Source organism: Notolabrus celidotus, chromosome 15 (assembly GCF_009762535.1).
Source record: "Notolabrus celidotus isolate fNotCel1 chromosome 15, fNotCel1.pri, whole genome shotgun sequence".
NCBI classification, from domain to species: Eukaryota; Metazoa; Chordata; class Actinopteri; order Labriformes; family Labridae; genus Notolabrus; species Notolabrus celidotus.
This window is the reverse complement of record NC_048286.1, coordinates 32682815-32703316: the sequence shown is the minus strand read 5'-3', so window position 1 is coordinate 32703316 and position 20502 is coordinate 32682815. Positions and strand designations below refer to the sequence as shown.

The following is a 20502-nucleotide window of genomic DNA, read 5'->3' as shown; positions in this document are numbered from 1 at the left end:
AGAGGAGGAGCAGAACCAGAGGAGGAGCAGATCCAGAGGTGAGGGGAACACAAACAGCAGATCGCTCAGTGGATGATACGTTATCAAAGAAGCCAAGGATTCTTTGTGTCATCAGAAAACTTGTGTCTCCTGTTTTGGCCAAGGACATATTTCTGTCTCAACAGTGTCCCACCCGTACTGGGGACTCATGTAAAAGTAGGGCTCTGTGTGGTTTGATACCAGGCCTTCAGTGAACATGGAGGAACAGTGGTCTATTTTCAGTCCCGAACACTGCAGCTAAGTCATGACCAACGTTTGCTGAAACATCGTCCGTATATTTGCAGCCTGGAAAAGTTGGCCTGTCATATTCCAGGAAATACGACCTGAGTCAGCGAATGATGAAGAGTTTCAGACCTTTAGACGGGACAGTATTCTTAGACGCACTATTTAAGATGATGGAGTCTGACTGAGGATTGTTCTGTATGTTTGCATGTGTGTGAGTGTGTGTGTGTGTTACCTGTTATAACGACAGTGACTACCAGGACAAGAAACACTCCACAGTAAAGCCCGACTCTGAAGGTGGTCCAGGCAGGAGCCGGCTGAGGAGACACAGACGAGGGGACAGTCAACAACAGAGAACATAAACATCAGCACTTCATGTCTTTTTAAACGATATCAGAGATGCTTTAAGTGTTTGAACCAGGAAGGCTTCTCAGATCCTCCAGGTCCTCTCATGCAGCTCTTCCTCAGAGCAGGACAGAAACTTTAGGTGACGCTGCTTTCAGCCACAACGCTCTGAGACGATGAAACAGCCTGCTGGTGTGTGTATGCGTGTGTGTGTGTGTGTGTATGCGTGTGTCTGACCTGTGCAGCTCCCAGAGGGGGTACCCTCAGTCTTTTCATGGCCCTCTGTCTGTCTCCTCCCTCCAGCTCTGTTGTGACCAGTGCCTGAAAGAGAAGGAAACATGAGGAGGGTTGGACTTAAACAACAGTGTTAATACAGTTCTGCTGCTCTCAAGCCTGGACCCTGATCTTTAAAATCTTGGGTTTGAATGAGCAGGTAGAAAGGTCTTGGGAAGATCTGAATTACCCCCATAAGATGACCTCAGCCTGAAGCAGCAATATCATGCTAACAGTAAGGCTACAGCTTGGTGTAGACCTTTCTGGAGTCCCTGAGCTCCCTTGTCTCGTAGGTTCCTCTGGATCTCTGCTGCTGTGGACGTGCCAGACTCCAGCTGTTACAACTACTACTATCCGCCTCCCCACTATCATCTCTCTCTCTCTTCACCTCCCTCTATCCCTCTCTCCAACACGGTAGGTCTCAGCAGATGTGTGTCTAACATGAGTCTGGTCCTGCTGGAGGTTTCTGCCTGTTAAAGGAAGTTTGTCCTTGCCACTGTAACTTGCTAAATGCTGCAAAGTGCTCTGCTCATGGTGGATTAAGATGAGATCAGACTGAGTCCGGTCTGTAAGATGGGACTGGATCTGATCCTGTCTTGATGTTGGGTCTTTGTTAATAATAGAACATAGAGTACGGTCTAGACCTGCTCTGTTTGGAAAGAGTCTGAGGAGAACACTTGTTGGGATTTGGTGCTATATAAATAAAGATTGATTGATTGATGAAGATGAGGAAAAGTTCTTTGTTCTGCAGTCAAACTGAATGTTTTAATATTTACTCTAGCTTGTGCTTCTTTGACAGCTAACAGGCTAAGAGACCTCTTTGTTGCATCAGGATCCTTTTCTAAACAGAGCACCTAGACTCTGTTCTCTGGGCCTGTCATGACCCCACAGGAAGCTGGTCTGCTGCTGCCTCCACTGGTTGCTTCTTGTAACACTGGATTTGAATCCAGCGAGACACAACCACATTAACAGACTGGATGCAGCAGCAGACAAGAAAATGCCAACTTATGTAATTGTACCCGCACGCACGCACGCACGCACGCACGCACGCACGCACGCACGCACGCACGCACGCACGCACGCACGCACGCACGCACGCACGCACGCACGCACGCACGCACACACAAAGAAAGAAAGCAATGCCAGAGCTGTGTGTATGTTTCTCTCCTTTAGACCACAGGGTTTCTAAAAATAGAGTCAAGTTAAAACATGTTTGAATGTTCACCTCTGTCTCAGAGATGAGCTGTGTGATTTTCTTGCATGTGTAGAACGGGGCCACTTCAACATGAGCCACCCTCCAGTCCGCCCCCCTCGATGTCTCCAAAATCTTATCATGCTTCTTCAAGATCTTCCTGAAACCGGTGAAGTTCAGGTTCTGCAGAAAGCCAAAGAGGGAGAGAGGGAGAGAGAGGAGGTTTAATAATTCAAACACACTGGATGTGCAGCTTCAAGTAAATCTAAACATCACCAAATCTGTTTTAATTGATTTTGAATTGACCAGAAAAGAACAGCTGACACAACAGCTACAATATAATGAAGCTGTGTGGACATTACACCGTATAAAGTTACAGAAAACACAGGACTCAAGGATGCAGTTGTTGAATTTGACTTCAATGTGTCCTCACCAGTGTTTCAGTTACGGTCAGACTCTGACTGATGAGCAGAATGAAAGATTGAAATGTTAGTTTCTAGTTTTCTGGACTGAGCCATGAACTGAGGAACATACTGAACAGTGAAGTGTCTCATTAATGACAGCTAGGATATAGGTGACCAGTACCTTGAATGAATGGGTATTAAAATAATAATTTTTTAAAAATAGAAATTTTAAGTTGAATATTTAAATCTAAATGTTCAACGTTAAATCCAAATGTTAAATCTAAATCTTAATGTTAAATCTAAATGTTAAATCTAAATCTAAATGTTAAATATAAATATTAAGTCTAAATATTAAATAGAAATGTTAATGTTTGATCTAAATCTAAATGTGAAAAATAAATATAAATATAAAATCTAAATGTTGAATCTAAATGTTAAATATAAATTTTAAATATAACATAAATCTAGATGTTAAATAAAAATGTTAAATAAAAATCTTAAATCTAAATGTTAAATCTAAATCTTAATTCTAAATGTTAAATCTAAATGTTAAATCTAAATATTAAATCTTAATGTTGAATCTAAATCTAAATGTTAAATATAAATATAAAATATAAATGTTAAATATAAATCTAAATGTTTAAAAAAAATATACATGTTAAATCTAAATATTAAATGTAAATGTTAAATAAAAATGTTAAATATAAATCTAAACATGAAATATAAATATTAATATAATTTTTTAATATAAATATAAATATTAAATATAAATATTAATATAAGTGTTTAATATAAATCTACATATTAAATATAAATATTAAATCTACATGTTAAATATAAATATTAAATCTTAATGTTGAATGTAAATCTAAATGTTAAATATAAATATAAATGTTAAATATAAATATAAACGTTAAACCTAAATATAAATGTTAAATATAAATATAAATGTTCAAAAAATACATAAATGTTGAATATAAATGTAAAACATAAATCTAAATGTTAAATATAAATCTAAACGTGAAATATAAATATTAATATAAGTGTTTAATATAAATCTACATATTAAATATAAATATTAAATCTAATTTTAAATATAAATGTTTAATATAAATCTAAATTGTAAATCTAAATGTTAAATGTTAAATGTTGCTCTGGGATCCTAAATATTTAGCTGTAGGAGTCAGTTCTGACAGACTAGGATTGGGATTTCTGTATCCCTTTATGTTGCTTTTATTTTGGTACTTCTGCTAGGCAGCAGTGTGAATTTGTATTTGGCGCCGTTAGTACAACGTTAGTAAGATTTATATCTAATATTTATATCTATATTTACCTTTTAGATTTATATTTAACAGTCTACACATTATTGTGATGTTTTGGAGCTATATGTGGAGAATTCTAACTGCTTTTTTCAGTGTAAACAACTTTACAAACAGTGCCCTATATACGTTCTCTCCTCTGTATATTTAACAGACCTTCTTCCCCCCCGTCAGTACAAAAAGCTAGAAAAGGTCAGAGTAAATAAATAGTTCCACTGTTAAGAAATGTGTGTGAATGTGCAACCTGATAGTTCTGCAGCAGTATGAGACTGAGGTAGAACTCGGAGAAGGCCAGCTGCAGGTCCTTAATGTTTCTGTGTTTGCAGCGCTCCTGCTGAGACAGAGCGAACACGGTCTTTCTCCTCCGGAGGCCCCGCCCGTTCGCCCAGGTCTCCCTCTGGGCGTCGAGCGATGACTGCAGCTCATTCTGCAGCGTGGCGAATCGCCGCTGAGCCTCGGCAAGCTTTTCTGGAAGAACGATCAGGAGAGAGAGATGAGGACGGGTCTAAAGATAGAACGCCTAAATAACATGTGACTGTGTGTGAACAGCGTGAAGGGGTACCTGAGTAGAAGGTGTTGATCTTGGAGAGTTCTTTCTCGCATGTCTGGAAGAATTTCTCCTCGAACTTGGCGTAATACCTCTTCACTGTGTCCTCGTCTGTGACTGCAGGAAGAAGACGAGGGGTTAAATCAGTGAACAGACATGAAGATGGATCGCCTCACAGCAGGGATCAAACCAGCACAGTGGACATGAAGGAGGGATGGGAGTGCCGTGTTCACAGAGAGAGGCCTGGAAGCGTCCCACTTTGTCCAGCAGGTGGAGCAGTGAGACCGCAGCAGGGCCTCAGACTCTGCTCCTGCACCGTGTTAACTCTCTGGGGCTGTTGATCACTCGCCCTTTGTTTGGTGACTTCAGTTTGTGTACTGAGGTTTGAACATTTAAAGCAGCTGTGTTATTTCATGAGTGATGTCAGCTCATAAACACAGGGTGCAGTGGAGCTGTTGACGGATGAAACATCAGATTCTCTATACGTTATTATTTTTCTCCACATTATTCTCAGCGTGTGTTTAGTCAGCTCATCTGTTTGTTACCATCTCAACGTCCTCAGGATGATGATGATGATGATGACGGCTTTACTTTCTGAACTTGTTGACTGACGACCGACAGACTGAGAGAAATAAAGGAAGACCTTCTTCTGACCTACACAGCTCTTAATGCTCAGACACCTTCGTATGTTCAAGAGCTCATAGTGTCCTGTTACCCCTCTAGAACACTACGCTCCCAACATGCAGGCCTGTTCATCGTACCTAAAGTCTCTAAAAGTAGTATGGGAGGTAGAGCCCTCAGTATTCCCTCTCCTTTGGAATTATCTACCAGTCAGGGTCCGGGAGGCAGACACCCTCTCTACTTTTAAGAGCAGCCCTCTGCCCGTCTCTTACTTTAACTCTTCCTGTCCCGTTAAAGTTACTAACCATAGACCTTTCTGGAGTCCCTGAGCTCCCTTGTCTCGTAGGTTCCTCTGGATCTCTGCTGTAGATTCCTTTTTTGGGTCTGTTTTTCTTTCTTTCTTCTTTCTTTCTTTCTTTCTTTCTTTCTTTCTTTCTTTCTTTCTTTCTTTCTTTCTTTCCTTCTCTCCTTCTTTCTTTCTGCTTTCTTTCTTTCTTTTATTCCCTTTTCCTTTCATTCCTTACTTTCTTTCTTTCTCCTTTCGGCTTTCTTTCTTTCATTCCCTTTCTTTCTTTCTTTCTCTCTTTTTTCATTCCATGTGTTTTCATCCTTTATGTCTCCTTTTCTTATCCTGTCCTTTCCTTCTGTCCTTCCTTCACCATTTCTTCTCCTCTTTTTCTTTCTTCTGGTCTCCCTCTCTTTTCTCTTTTCTTAGACCTTTCTGGAGTCCCTGAGCTCCCTTGTCTCGTAGGTTCCTCTGGATCTCTGCTGCTGTGGGCGTTCCAGACTCCAGCTGCTACAACTACTACTATCCGTCTCCCCACTATCATCTCTCTCTCTCTCTTCATCTCCCTCTATCCCTCTCTCCAACACGGTCTCAGCAGCTTCATAAAAATCTCCTCTTACACAAAAGACCTGCTTCCTCTTAGCACTGTCAGAAATGATGGATTTAAGAAGCTCATCAGAAAACTAAATCAAGATACAAGCTAACAAACTGTCTGTTTTCGTCAAGTTTCACTCAGAAGCAAAAATCTGCCTTTAAATTTAAATGTGAACAAATGTAAATCTGGATATCCAAGTGAAAGCAACTTGAGAGTGTTCTCTAACATGAGTCTGGTCCTGCTGGAGGTTTCTGCCTGTTAAAGGAAGTTTGTCCTTGCCACTGTAACTTGCTAAATGCTGCAAAGTGCTCTGCTCATGGTGGATTAAGATGAGATCAGACTGAGTCCTGTCTGTAAGATGGGGCTGGATCTGATCCGGTCTTGATGTTGGGTCTTTGTTAATAATAGAACATAGAGTACGGTCTAGACCTGCTCTGTTTGGAAAGAGTCTTCAGTCCATGAGAATGAGACTTTCTTCTGGAGGACAGTCTCCCGTCCTGCACTGACTCTGTTGAGACACATCCCTCCTGTAAATGCTCCTGTTGTGGTCTCTCCTGTTTCATGTAGGCCTACTTGAGCTGTTGTTAATAAAAGCTTGTAAGTGCGACTTGGTTGGTGCCGACGTCACTCGGTAACACATCGGTTTCAATACACTATGTCATTAACAACGAGCCTCCACCTCAAACGGCTCACCAACCATTGTGAAAACAGAATTATCAAGTTGAGTTTTTATGTAAATTACAAAAAAATACCGCTGGTGAGGAAAGCCGACCGAACAAACGTATAATGATCCGGAGAGATGAAGAGAGAGAGCAGGCCGAGGCCAGAAGAGAGCAGAGGTGTGTGTGTGTGTTTAAAGTGACAGGAAGGAAACTAAAAGGAAGAACTATCAGGTGCAAAAATTAACTTTCTTTACCAAACTGTGTTCCTGAAATATTTAGACACTGATAATCATTCAATGCAAACACACACTGTTGAATGGTGACGCACACACAGCGTGATAAGAGACTCTGTTCTCATGAAAACACAACTGAGTCTGGAAGAAAACTTGAACCTATTTCACAGGAAACATGTAGTTTAAAAAAATGTCCAGAACAAGTGATGAGACTGTAGGGGTGGGCGATATGATCAAAAGTTCTTATATCATAAGGGAGCCAGTTTGTCTCAGTTCTGGATGTAGGACTGATTCTCGGTCTTTCCTGTTTCTCTCAGGCTGTTCCAAAATAATCTTTAAATCTTTAAAAAAGCCGAATAAATGCGAATGATTATCGAATAGTATTTTGGCTTGAAATGCCCATCCCTAGTCTAATCATGCCACTTCCTGACACGGCTGTTTCAGAGTAAAGGTGTTTATAACATAACGAGAGGACTTTTATTGTGAAGAATTATTCAGAAAGGAAATATGTTCATCACAAGCGGCAACCTCCGGTCTGAAAAATATGAGTCCAATGCGGAAGTGTTAGAAGCTGCAGTTCATCGAGGATCCGCTTGAGGCTGGCTCCGGAAGTACCGGAAGTCACATACACATGAATGGGGAAAAGACTATCTTTGCAGCGTTAATAAACATGTTTACAGCCTGGTACAAAAGATGAGTGTAGTCTGAATAGCTCATTTCTCGATGTCCTCTCACTGTGAGGGGGGTGGATTTTTTTCTAATTCGGTAATTTGGAAGATATTGAGATTACTAGTCTTCCAATGAGAGGCACAGCTGCCTGCAGGAACACTGCAGCTGTTGGCTAGGAGGCTCAAAGCCCGCCTCTTTACGTCACACTGGCTCGACAGAAGCAATATGGCTGCCGCAGCCGATTGGTCTCAAAACAGCTCTTCAGAAACAGATGGGTGACGTCACGGATCCTACGTCCATATTTTTTACAGTCTATGGTTCATCATCAAATTCTCTGAGATCTATCTGAGCTACAATCAGCAGCGATTGTCCGGAGTTAGATTATTCAGTGACAGCTACAGTCCACTTCTTTACCCCATCTTAACACACTTTGAAGAAGATCCCAAGTCCTGTTGTAGGGAAGATGCAAATCCCTGCTGTGCCGTTACTTGCCAACTTCAAACTTGCAACCACCTGCTCTGAGGAAATAACGCATTGGATTTAAGCATGGCAGACTTCATATGTATGTGTTTTTTTTTTGCACTCTTAATGATAAAGACGTTAAAACTGATCCACCGGGGCGCTGGTGGCCTAGCCGTCTAAGCACCCCACGTGCAGGGGCTAAAGTCCTCGTCGCAGGGGTCGCCGGTTCGATTCCTGGCCGGTCAACCGTTTCCTGCATGTCTTCCAACACTCTCTGCTACCCACAGTTCCTGTCTGTCTTCAACTGTGCTATCAAATAAAGGCAAAAAAGCCAAATATATAACTTCAAAAACAAAAAAAACTGGTTCACCGCCCACCCCTATGTTACCCCTTTTCGACTGAGGCAGTTTCAGGGCCGGTTCGGAGCCGGTGCTCAATTGAGAACCGGTTTTTCGTGTTAAGACTGCGAATGAACCAGAGCGGCTCCAACTCTTTGCTGGTCTAGATACGCGAACTGTGAACTGCTTACGTCAGGGGTGAGGGGAGAGGGGCGGGGTTGCCGTGATCAAAAACACAAACCAAACGTGTTTCCTCCATTGTCCTGCAGAGAGACAACAAAAGAGACTAATGGATTCCAAGGCAAAGCAGCGGTCGGCCGAGGAGACAAGCTGCCGTTGTCTTCCACAGGCTTGGGTGGGCGGAAAAACAAACTGTTGCCGTGTTGGTTCGCGACTTTAACCAGCTCTGAACCAGCCCGGAAATACAACCCCGTTCACGTTGGTCGAAAAGAGATATGTGAGGTAAGGTTGAAACTGGTCCACCGCCCACCCCTATGTGAGGTAAGGTTGTGTCCTGAACCCTGAGGTCCATAGTCCTCCTCCTCCCAATGAGACAGATGTTTTATTTTAGTTCAGAGTCCTGTAATTCCTTCCATCTCTGACCTCAAACGCTGAAGATCTCACGCTCAGACAGATTGAGCTAAACGTAATTAAACAGTGGACATGCAGAACCCGTGTGTCCAACCACAAACCTTACCCCGCAGTCACGTCAATAACAGCAAAACAACAGGCAGGGCAGGTGGTTTGGAGCCAGACTGGACAGACTCCATGATTCACCGTGTTTCAGACTGGCTGCTTTTAAACAAGACACCAAATTAAGTCAATTGGAGGTCCCTGGCCGCTCCCTGCCTCCCCTCCCTGCCTCCCTCCCTCCCTCCCTGTCTCCCCCATCAGAGCACAAACACACAAACAGCCTCCTCCACGCTCAGACTTCAGTCATCTGCCGATCCCGTTTTGGACTCATTCTTCTCTTTCCTCATTGTGCACAGCTCACTTCATCATGATGATTATCATTATGAGCATTATGACATGTCTGTCTCTCTGTAACAGTCTATACTTTTCATTTCACGATTGATGTTTTTTAGGTGTGTTTGTTCGGCTGCATCATGCTTTCCTCATTCTTCAGCGTTAGTCTGAAAGATTTCTGCAGATCAGAGGGACGCTGGCGTTTGAGCTCCAGAGTCTGATCGCTCCAGGTCATGATGCAAGCAGACTTTGGTGCCAAACTTTAAGGAATATAAAGGTCTGGTAAATAAAAACTCTGGACATCACTAAGAGTTTGACCTGACAATCAAACAGCCATTTTTTATGATCATGTCTTTTTTATTCTTTTACCCATCTCTGTTGTTTTGTGAAGCACTCTGGGCTGCATGCTTGTCTGTATGAAAGGTGCTATCTAAATCAAAGATGAGTTGATTGGGATTAGGATTAGGACAGGTGAGATATGTTTTTGAAATGTGTCTCAGTCAGGATTTAGAACGCAGTTTGCAACACAATGTCTCTCCCTGCTCTGTGAAAATAAGCCAACAGGTGAGGAGTTTTAAAGGCTGGGGCTTTTGTCTTCTTGAGTGTGTGCTTGGGACTGGAGGATGTCACTGTGGGAAACTCTGTTAAGCCAGATGTTTACATGGCATCGCTGTAAAGGCACTATTACATGTGATGCTCCAGTTCTGCAGCCATTTAAAGGATTGTTCGAATATAACACGGGTCAGAGAGTCTGATGACTTCTATTGAGCAAGCACAGAACATGTCATCAAACGAGGGATGCAGATTGTAAAGATTCACCACAATCGATCTTTGGAAATGTTAACGATCAATAATCTATTACTCATTAGACGGCCTGCTGCTGTGGACGTGCCAGACTCCAGCTGCTACAGCTACTACTATCAGTCTCACCACTATCATCTCTCTCTCTCTCTTCATCTCCCTCTATCCCTCTCTCCAACACTGTAGGTCTCAGCAGATGTGTGTCTGACATGAGTCTGGTCCTGCTGGAGGTTTCTGCCTGTTAAAGGAAGTTTGTCCTACCTGCTCAAAGCAGAGTCGTTAGTCTGACACTGTGTCGACTCTGCGTTCACTTTTAACTCAATATACTTCATTAAATATACCTCTTTACGTAAAGCTTAAATGAATATATTTATCATGATGTGAAAGTGTGTTTTATGGACACAGAGCTCAGCAGACTCAAGACTTGATCAAAACGATGGGATGGTGCAGAGGAGGTGAAACCTGGTGCTAAAATCGTTCAGAATGCAGGAGAAAAAATATGTGGAGCTAAAAATGTTGTTCACTGGATACAGTCTTAAAAACAACATGAAAAGATCTGTGATAAAAATCTTGACTGTGATCCTGGCATAAAAAACATCTCGACATGATGTTTGTCATACATTGGCACTAATGTAAAAGAAGCAGGAGTTAGCAGATGTTTACGTGTAACAAAATTAAATGTGGCCCTCTTTGAAAATAGTTTGGACACCCCTGAGGGTAGGGTTTAACAATTGTATTACTTACTTTTACTATTATATTGATTTTAAGGTTGTTTTATTAATTTTTACTCTTATTTATTCTTATTTATCTTTATTTAGCTACTCAGTTTTTTTGACATTTTTAGCCTTCATTTTATTTTCAACTCTTATCCTTACCCTTTTAAAATGTATCTATTTTAGCTATTTATATTCTTCTTTTTTTAGTTATATTTTTGGCCTTTTTTATCTTTATTTGATAGGACAGCTGAAGAGAGACAGGAAATGTGGGAAGCAGAGAGTGGGGGAGGACATGCAGGAAATGGTCAACCGGCCGGGAATCAAACCGGCGACCCCTGCAACTAAGGACTGTAGCCTCTGTATGTGGGGCGCCTAGACCGCTAGGCCACCAGCACCCCGACTATTTATAATCTTAATATTAATTTGATACTTTAACTTATTTTAATGACACATTCTATTGTTGTTGGTGTGCATTAGTCTCTAGGGGTGAGCCCGACTAAGGATTTGCTTAGTCGAATCTGATTCATCAGATTTTGCCCGTAGTGGATGAATAGTGGGATGTTTGTTGTTTTTCCTTATTGACCCAAAGTCTGCATGATGGTGACCGCATGACAATATTACACACAACCCTTTACAATTAAGAGACTCATAGCTTAAAGTAAAAGGGACAACAGAATATTATAAGTATAAAACTTAGATTTTTTAAATCTATATTGCAAAAACAACGAGGTGATGAAGGAGAGAAAACTCAAATAAGGCCACCATCAGTTAAACATGGAACAACGCTCCACTATAGAGTAAGGAATCAGGAGATATTTAAACAGTGTTCACACAGCAGAGAGCAGCACTGCAGAGAGTAGTTTGTCCAACTTAAGGCTAAACATTTGTATAATGTTCAAACTCAAACCTGAACCAGCTAAAGGGTTTTTAAATCTCTTAACAGAACCTTTTAAAACAGTCTTTCATCGCGTCTTTGTCCGCTTGAGTCTTTTCAAATTGTACGTGAGGAAAACCATCGTGTGTACGGGCAGAAGTGCGCTCCTTGCTTTGTTGACTGTAAATCCTGTCTTTGAGAATATCCTCTCTGATGGTGTGGAGGTGGATGGGATGCTGTGGATTGTTTTTGAGGCTTCGGACAGCTTTGGGTATCCCTCCTCGTTCTTTTGGCCCCGTACAGTTTTTGTGTGGTCCGGTAATCCTTGATCTCACAGTCCTCTTCATGAAGCTGCTCCTCATCTTCATCACTAGTTTTTAGGATCAACTGAAGTTTTATTTCCTGACATTTTGAGCTGCCATGAACGTAGACAGATTTAAAGGGGACATATCACGCTTTTTTCATCAATATATATTGGTCTAAGAGGTCCCCAAAACATGTCTTTAAAGTTTGTGCTCAAAAAAACAGATTTTGGTCTGCCTGAAAAACCCTCTTCTTCAGTCCTCCTCAGAACACTCTGTTTTCCCTCTGACCACGCCCCCTCAGGAAGTGGATGTGCCTCGGCTCTCCAGCACGTTGATCTAATGTTTACATGTTGGCTGAATATACACGGCTGCTCAGAGATCACGTTACTTCAACCCTCTGAATCTGATCCAGAATCTGATCCTGACGGAGAGGCGCCTGTAGCAGGACCTTTCTGAAGGATTGGTCACAGATTTAGTGTTTCTTGTTGTTTTATTTATCAGTATGTAGACGTGTGTCTTGGTACACAGCTACGAACATGTAGCTATGTGGCTATGCTAACTAGCGCTAGCACTTATCCATGATAAATAAAAATCATCCACTAGATCTTCAAATCTGCAGACGTGGGGAGTCAAACCGACCTTTGTGTTTATTAAGACAGCCTACAACTAGCATGCCTCCCTCCTAAGCTCCTTGTTAGCACACATGTGTGCAGGGAATGAAAAACGGAGGAGGGGATTCAGTATTATTTTATACAGTCTATGGGCTGAACAAGCTCCGAGCTCTGACTCCGTGACAGACCGGATATTGTTGTTACGTAACAAAAACACTGAAGTCTGAAACGGCTCGTTTCACACACATTTACAGAAAGGTGGAGAAATCAGAACAGGGGCAGAATGGATTCTTTTCATTCTCGGGGGGTTTGTAGACAGGGACACATATTTCGGGTAAAGAACCATTAAAAAGTCAATTTTGCATGATATGTCACCTTTAAAGGCCAGCTGAGGGGTCACCCTATTAGTCTCTATTTTAAAGATGCCATATTTTATTTCTGCTTCTAGTTTTCAATCGCTGTAAAGCTCTTTGAATTGCATTAGAGTTGTATTAACGGTGCTGTATAAATAAATCTTGATTGATTGATTGGTTTCTGTCTCTTCTCTGACCTGCAGCAGCTCTGCAGACTAAACACAGGTTTGCTTGATTCTTGATCATGTTAGGTCAGCTTCTTCTTCTTCTTCTTCTGTGTTTAGAAAGATGCTCAAGTGAACACATGTTGTGTCTGAAAGTGTTTGATGACACATAATAAGTTCAGTTTCATCACGTCTCTGACAAAAAGCACTTTGAGTAAAAGATGCTTATTTTTCAGAATGATATGAAGCATGAACACCAAACAGACAAACAGTCAACTTCTAATATTGCTGAAACAACGAGCAGTGCCGGCTCTTAGAGACTAGTGATTACATGATTAAAAATAAAGCCTCTAAAAACGGGTCTAAGACGTTTTAAGACTCTTCAGAGCCTCTAATTTAGGTTATACTGAGGCTGTTGTAAGTCAACTTTTACAAAGACACATAATTAAGCAAAGATGCAGGATGAGGTAACGCCTCTGAGAGCGTGATTGAGAAACTGGAGGTGAAGAACTGAAGAACAGAAGACTCTGGACTGCTGAAGTCAGAAGAGATGTTTTAGTTCTCTGTAACGATCACACACTCCTCACACACTCCTCACGTGCTCCTCTGATAAACAAGCCCTGGTTTACACGTCTCAGGTGACTCTTTTCTTTCCAGTGAACACTGCTGGTGAAGGTGTTGCATCGGCCGTCACCATGTCGCTGCGATTTCTTCATGCGTCACTTTCCAGTCACTGTTCGGCACGCTCAGCAGAGAGGGTACGACGCGAGATGTCTCACTCCTCGGTCGTCTCTTCAGCTATGTTTTGTTTACCTGTCACTTCCGGATAACCGTTTAGGACGCGCTCCTCTCAGCAGTTCAACTCTGGGAAATGATGTCAACACACGGCCTAAAAACATGCAGCATGACATCACCGGGTCATTGTTGATGAACTCACTTTGTCATTTACGACACTGACTCGCTGCACGCCACATTTTAAAGCTTCAGGAGTTTCTTTTAAAGGAGCAGGAAAAAAGATCAATTTGCAGGAACACACTCCACATATTAGGTACTAACTCTGAAGTGGCCCTTGTGTGTGTGTGTGTGTGTGTGTGTGTGTGTGTGTGTGTGTGTGTGTGTGTCTCTGTATTTTTGTGTGTGTGCGTGTGTAAAAATACCTTCAATAGATGGGGCCTGGTCCTGAGCAGCATACAGCATCTCTTTGAAAGCCTGCAGACACGAGGAAACAGAGAAGATCAATTATTATTTAACGTCACACAGCTCTATAAAAATGGTAACTCTTCTGAATGGTCTCGACAGGAATCATGAGAAATAATGAGCACACCAAGATGCTGTTATTTGCTGTCATCAAACTTGGAGAGGAGAGAACACAAGTTTGCTTGATTGCTGCGCCACATCTCATTTTCATTGTAAACAAACACTGATGCTTGGACCTGAGAAGGAGGTGATAAAATGTTTCGTATCAGTCGATATCGATAATTCTAATTATAAATATCAAATCATTCTTTCATTTAAATGTAAAGTCAGATTTTTGCTCCTGAGTGAAAGTTGAAGACGGTTTGTTAGTTTGTATCTGGATTTAGTTTTCTGATAATCTTCTTAAATCCATCATTTCTGACGGTGCTAACAGGAAGCAGGTCTTCAAAAACTTTCCTTTTTGATAAAGCTTATAGTTAAGCTGGATCAGGCTTGGACCAGCTTTTGTCATGCTGCTATAGGCCTAGACTGCCGGGGGAACTGGCACACTGACACACTGGGATCCTAGCTCACCTTCTTCCCCCCAACCCCTTCATCACTTACTTTAACTCTGCCTGTCCCATTAAAGTTACTAACCATAGACCTTTCTGGAGTCCCTGAGCTCCCTTGTCTCGTAGATTCCTCTGAGCTGCCGTTGACGTCCTCCTGCTGTGGACGATCTGGACTCCAGCTGATACGGACATGCTGGACTCCAGCGGCAACAGCTTCTACGACTCGTCTCATCACTATCACCTCTCTCTCTTACTCCCCTCTATCTGTCTTTCCAGACCCAACTCAGTCGAGGCATGATGGCTGTCTAACATGAGTCTGGTCCTGCTCGAGGTTTCTGCCTGTTAAAGGAAGTTTTTCCTCACCACTGTAACTAGCTAAATACTGCGATGTGCAATGCTCATGATGGATTAAGGTGGGGTCAGACTGAGTCTTACCCTGTCTTGGTGTTGGGTCTCTGTTCATAATTTGACATAGTGTGGTCTAGACCTCCTATGTTTGTAAAAGCGTCTTGAGATAACGTTTGTTGTGATTTGGCGCTATACAAATAAAGATTGATTGATTGATTGATTGATAATGTAAAATGAGATTTGTGAAGTTTTAGTTTTGTAGTCTTATTTTTCTCAGGTTGTGTCCACTCGACCGTGGTACAACTGAACACTGAATAACAGTAATGTGTTCAACACACTGTGGGAAACAACATCAATCTACCTGCAACTCTCCAGGAGACCATAACAACACTAACACATATATATATATATATATATATATATAAATATTTATATTAGGGATGTACATTTTAAGTATTTCCCGTGATCGATTTTTGGAAATGTTAACGATCAATTATCGTGTCCAGTTTTCTGTCTACTCGTTCTTATTGAGAAAAATCAACATGGGTATTCGGTCAGGTGTCAGCTGGGAGCGCAACCGGGTCATAATCAGTCCCGCTGGAGAAAAGCTCAGACGGCTCTGATGTTGCTGCTCTGTAAACGTAGCGTACCAGAATTCCCCACCTGTCTGTTGCCTTCGTATCCAAAGTTGGGAAATGTTCTGTTTAAAGCTGTCAACCTTTGTGTCCGTGTTGTTGTTGGCAGCAGTTTTGTATTGATCCTCTTTTAAAAAGCGCACGTGGAGACCTGACGCGCAGCCGCAGCCGCCAGCTGAGCGTCTCCGCTGTGCGCAACACCTTTAACAGCTGATTCACATCCAAACATGCTTTAAACTTAAAACACCTCCCTGATAGATGAGTGTAATATGAGACCACATGATGTTTGTTCCACGTGACGGAAAATTGATAACAAAAATGCATGTTCGAGTAATTTCTTAACAATCAATTAATCGATAATCGATTAATTGTGGTCATCCCTAATATATATATAAATATATATAAATAAAAATATATATATAAATAAATATATATTTACATATATATATATATATGTTATAAGTTATGCTTATTTTTTACCTCTTTAATTCTAATTTGAATTTGAATTGAAGATGAGACAGATGCATGGAGGTGAGGAGAGCTAGTTCATAAAGCACACCTGCTGCAGGTAGAGACCAAGCTAACACCAGGGTTCCCACTCTTTTCAAGAGATCATTTTCCAGGACAGTTTTATCATGTCTATTCATTTTACCATTTTTAGTGTTAGATTAGTTTTTAGGATATTTTTTGTATGTTTTGCACATTAAGTAGATTGTTAACATCTCACTGGCTGCAAAACAAGTTTACCTACGGGTACAAATAAAGTAACCTGAACCTGATTTTCAGTGATGATCAAGCTGGTATGACAGTCTAAATTGAGTTCCTAATTTAGTTCCTAAATAGTCTAATATGTTCCTCTCAGTGGAAGTCTGCATTGAAAGACGTGCAGTCTATGGCTATCCATGAAATCATCTCTTACATGCTTAAAAATGATGGCAAATTAATTATAGAACAATGCATATAAATAAAAATATATATATAAATAAATATATATTTACATATATATATATATGTTATAAGTTATGCTTATTTTTTACCTCTTTAATTCTAATTTGAATTTGAATTGCTAATAACTTTTTAATAATTGTTCTTTATTAGGCTCTATAGGCTGCTTTCTTTTTTTTTTTTTTGCACTGTCTACTTTGTTACTGTGACACTTGAATTTCCCTGTTGTGGGACGAGTAAAGGACTCTCTTATCTTATCTTATCTTAGTAATCTTAAAGGGGAGAGCACAACTCAAAACAATACTCTATAATCTGAAACACAGAAAGCAATCTGATATATCTTTGTTGGAAATCAAATGATGCTAATAACGACAACCTGAGAAAAATAAGAATCTACAAAACTAAAACTTCACAAAAATCTCATCGTACACAAAAGACTTGCTTCCTGTTAGCACCGTCAGAAATGATGGTTTCAAGAAGATCATCAGAAAATTAAATCCAGAAACTAACAAACTGTCTTCAACTTTCACTTTCAAAAATCTGACTTTACATTTAAATGAAATAATGATTTGATAATTATCCTGATAATTATTGATATCGACTGATGGGGAATATTTTATCGTGAGAACATCTTTGTCAATATCGCCCAGCTCTACGGGTAAGGTCTATATTATTGTGGCTGCGCTGCTTTGGTGTTAGGGTGAATCAATCTCCCTCATATGTGCACAGAAACCAAAAGGTGTGTTAAAACCAGTAATTACAGTGTCGCAAAATCCATAAAATGACCCTGGTGATGGTGTCCAAACCAGGATGATTAAAAAAAGTAAAAAGGAGACAGAAAGAGTTCGACAGTCAGACATGAGGGGAAAGTGTTTAACCAGTCACACAGCTTCTTAAAAACTGCTTCAACCGAACATTCAAAGACTTCAGTGAGTGAGAAATGACACACAGCCTGCAGAGTGGGATGTCTGTTTGAGAACACAGAGACTCTGAGCGAGGGAGATCTCTTCATATTTTAGGATCTCTGGTCTCGAGAGTCAGTTCAATGTCTGGTCATTCTCATCAGTGACTCTGTGTTTCAGTGACTGAAAATATGCAAACTTTTCCAGAAGCTCAGGAGAAGAATTGCACTTTCAGTCTTAGTCTTTAGACTAAACTGCCTGATAGTTTTAGTCACATTTGAGTCTTTTCATCCCTTTATAGTTTTAGTCTAGTTTTAGTCGACTGAAACTCAAAACATGTCAGTCTTTAAATAATTCATGTAGTGGATCAGATATCAGTTTCAAGGTTATACCAAGTGTTCAAATCATCAACACTCCTTTAACACTTTTGCTTGTGTAATATCTGAAGTTAAATAATTCAGCCTTTCCCTACTAAAAAGTCAAAGAAAAACATTCTCTCTGTGACCACTGTGACTGTATTTTGATTCTCTTGACTCACAGATAAATGCCATGAAAGGGCTGAATTGCACATTTACAACGGTCCTTGAATGCACCTGCAGTGACAGACGCACTGCACAGACAGTCAGTCAGTTCACGGCACTCTGAAATCTTTGATGACAAGGAGTTAATCAAAACTTACAAAAAGTGTTTGGTACAAATCAAGTTGTAGACACGGAGCTTCCCCCGGTTGTGTCTTTGTCACTAACAAACACCGGGGGGTAAAAAATCCTCAATGAAGATGAGACAGATGCATGGAGGTGAGGAGAGCTGGTTCATAAAGCACACCTGCTGCAGGTAGAGACCAAGCTAACACCAGGGTTCCCACTCTTTTCCAGAGATCATTTTCCAGGACAGTTTTATCATGTCTTTTCATTTTACCATTTTTAGTGTTAGATTAGTTTTTAGGATATTTTTTGTATGTTTTGCACATTAAGTAGATTGTTAACATCTCACTGGCTGCAAAACAAGTTTACCTACGGGTACAAATAAAGTAACCTGAACCTGATTTTCAGTGATGATCAAGCTGGTATGACAGTCTAAATTGAGTTCCAAATTTAGTTCCTAAATAGTCTAATATGTTCCTCTCAGTGGAAGTCTGCATTGAAAGACGTGCAGTCTATGGCTATCCATGAAATCATCTCTTACATGCTTAAAAATGATGGCAAATTAATTACAGAGCATTGCAACCACAGATGTAAAGCACTTCACTTTATTAGTGCAACCAAGTAACAATGATGGGCAACTCTCATCTCAGGTTTCTCTTTTCTCAAAAAATATATAATTAGCTAAGAAAAAAACAAAAGAGCCAGCAAAGGACTCTGGAAGCTGCCTCACTGAAATAAATAATAATAATAATAATCAGAAGATCAGTGCATAAATTGAACTAAATAGATCTGAATGACAAAAATGGCCACAAATGTTGAATGGGGATGTGGTTTTTTTTTAACCTTATCAGCAGTGTTGTAGTACCCGAGTCCAGGACTCGGACTCGAGTCCAGGACTCGGACTCGAGTACGAGCCGAGTCACGTTTTGCAGGACTCGTGACTTGACTTGGACTCGAGCACTGATGACTCGTGACTTGACTTGGACTCGAGCACTGATGACTCGTGACTTGACTTGGACTCGAGCACTGATGACTCGGACTCGAGCATTGATGACTCGTGACTTGACTTGGACTCGAGCACTGATGACTTGGACTCGAGCACTGATGACTCGTGACTTGACTTGGACTCGAGCACTGATGACTCGTGACTTGACTTGGACTCGAGCACTGATGACTCGTGACTTGACTTGGACTCGAGCACTGATGACTCGTGACTTGACTTGGACTCGAGCACTGATGACTTGGACTCGAGCACTGATGACTCGTGACTTGACTTGGACTCGAGCATTGATGACTCGTGACTTGACTTGGACTCGAGCACTGATGACTTGGACTCGAGCACTGATGACTCGTGACTTGACTTGGACTCGAGCATTGATGACTCGTGACTTGACTTGGACTCGAGCACTGATGACTTGGACTCGAGCACTGATGACTCGTGACTTGACTTGGACTCGAGCACTGATGACTCGTGACTTGACTTGGACTCGAGCACTGATGACTTGGACTCGAGCACTGATGACTCGTGACTTGACTTGGACTCGAGCATTGATGACTCGTGACTTGACTTGGACTCGAGCACTGATGACTTGGACTCGAGCACTGATGACTCGTGACTTGACTTGGACTCGAGCACTGATGACTCGTGACTTGACTTGGACTCGAGCACTGATGACTCGGACTCGAGCATTGATGACTCGTGACTTGACTTGGACTCGAGCACTGATGACTCGTGACTTGACTTGGACTCGAGCGCTGATGACTTGGACTCGAGCACTGATGACTCGTGACTTGACTTGGACTCGAGCGCTGATGACTCGTGACTTGACTTGGACTCGAGCGCTGATGACTCGTGACTTGACTTGGACTCGAGCATTGATGACTCGTGACTTGACTTGGACTCGAGCACTGATGACTCGTGACTTGACTTGGACTCGAGCGCTGATGACTTGGACTCGAGCACTGATGACTCGTGACTTGACTTGGACTCGAGCACTGATGACTCGTGACTTGACTTGGACTCGAGCACTGATGACTTGGACTCGAGCACTGATGACTCGTGACTTGACTTGGACTCGAGCGCTGATGACTTTGACTCGAGCACTGATGACTTGTGACTTGACTTGGACTCGAGCACTGATGACTTGGACTCGAGCACTGATGACTCGTGACTTGACTTGGACTCGAGCGCTGATGACTCGGACTCGAGCACTGATGACTCGTGACTTGACTTGGACTCGAGCACTGATGACTTGGACTCGAGCACTGATGACTCGTGACTTG

General features: G+C 41.4%; 1 protein-coding gene across 1 annotated transcript in view; it reads right to left on the bottom strand.

Annotated features, from left to right (window-relative positions):
- Positions 1 to 367: 367 nt before the first annotated feature.
- LOC117826700 (xenotropic and polytropic retrovirus receptor 1 homolog) overlaps positions 368 to 20502 on the bottom strand; it is a 38583-nt gene continuing 18448 nt past the window's right edge. The window contains exons 2-8 of the mRNA XM_034702954.1: positions 14155 to 14206; positions 4357 to 4458; positions 4039 to 4262; positions 2105 to 2254; positions 844 to 927; positions 497 to 578; positions 368 to 393 (exon numbers count right to left, since the gene is read on the bottom strand). Coding sequence (XP_034558845.1) covers positions 368 to 393; positions 497 to 578; positions 844 to 927; positions 2105 to 2254; positions 4039 to 4262; positions 4357 to 4458; positions 14155 to 14206 — 720 coding nt within the window. The remainder of the gene's footprint in view (positions 394 to 496; positions 579 to 843; positions 928 to 2104; positions 2255 to 4038; positions 4263 to 4356; positions 4459 to 14154; positions 14207 to 20502) is intronic.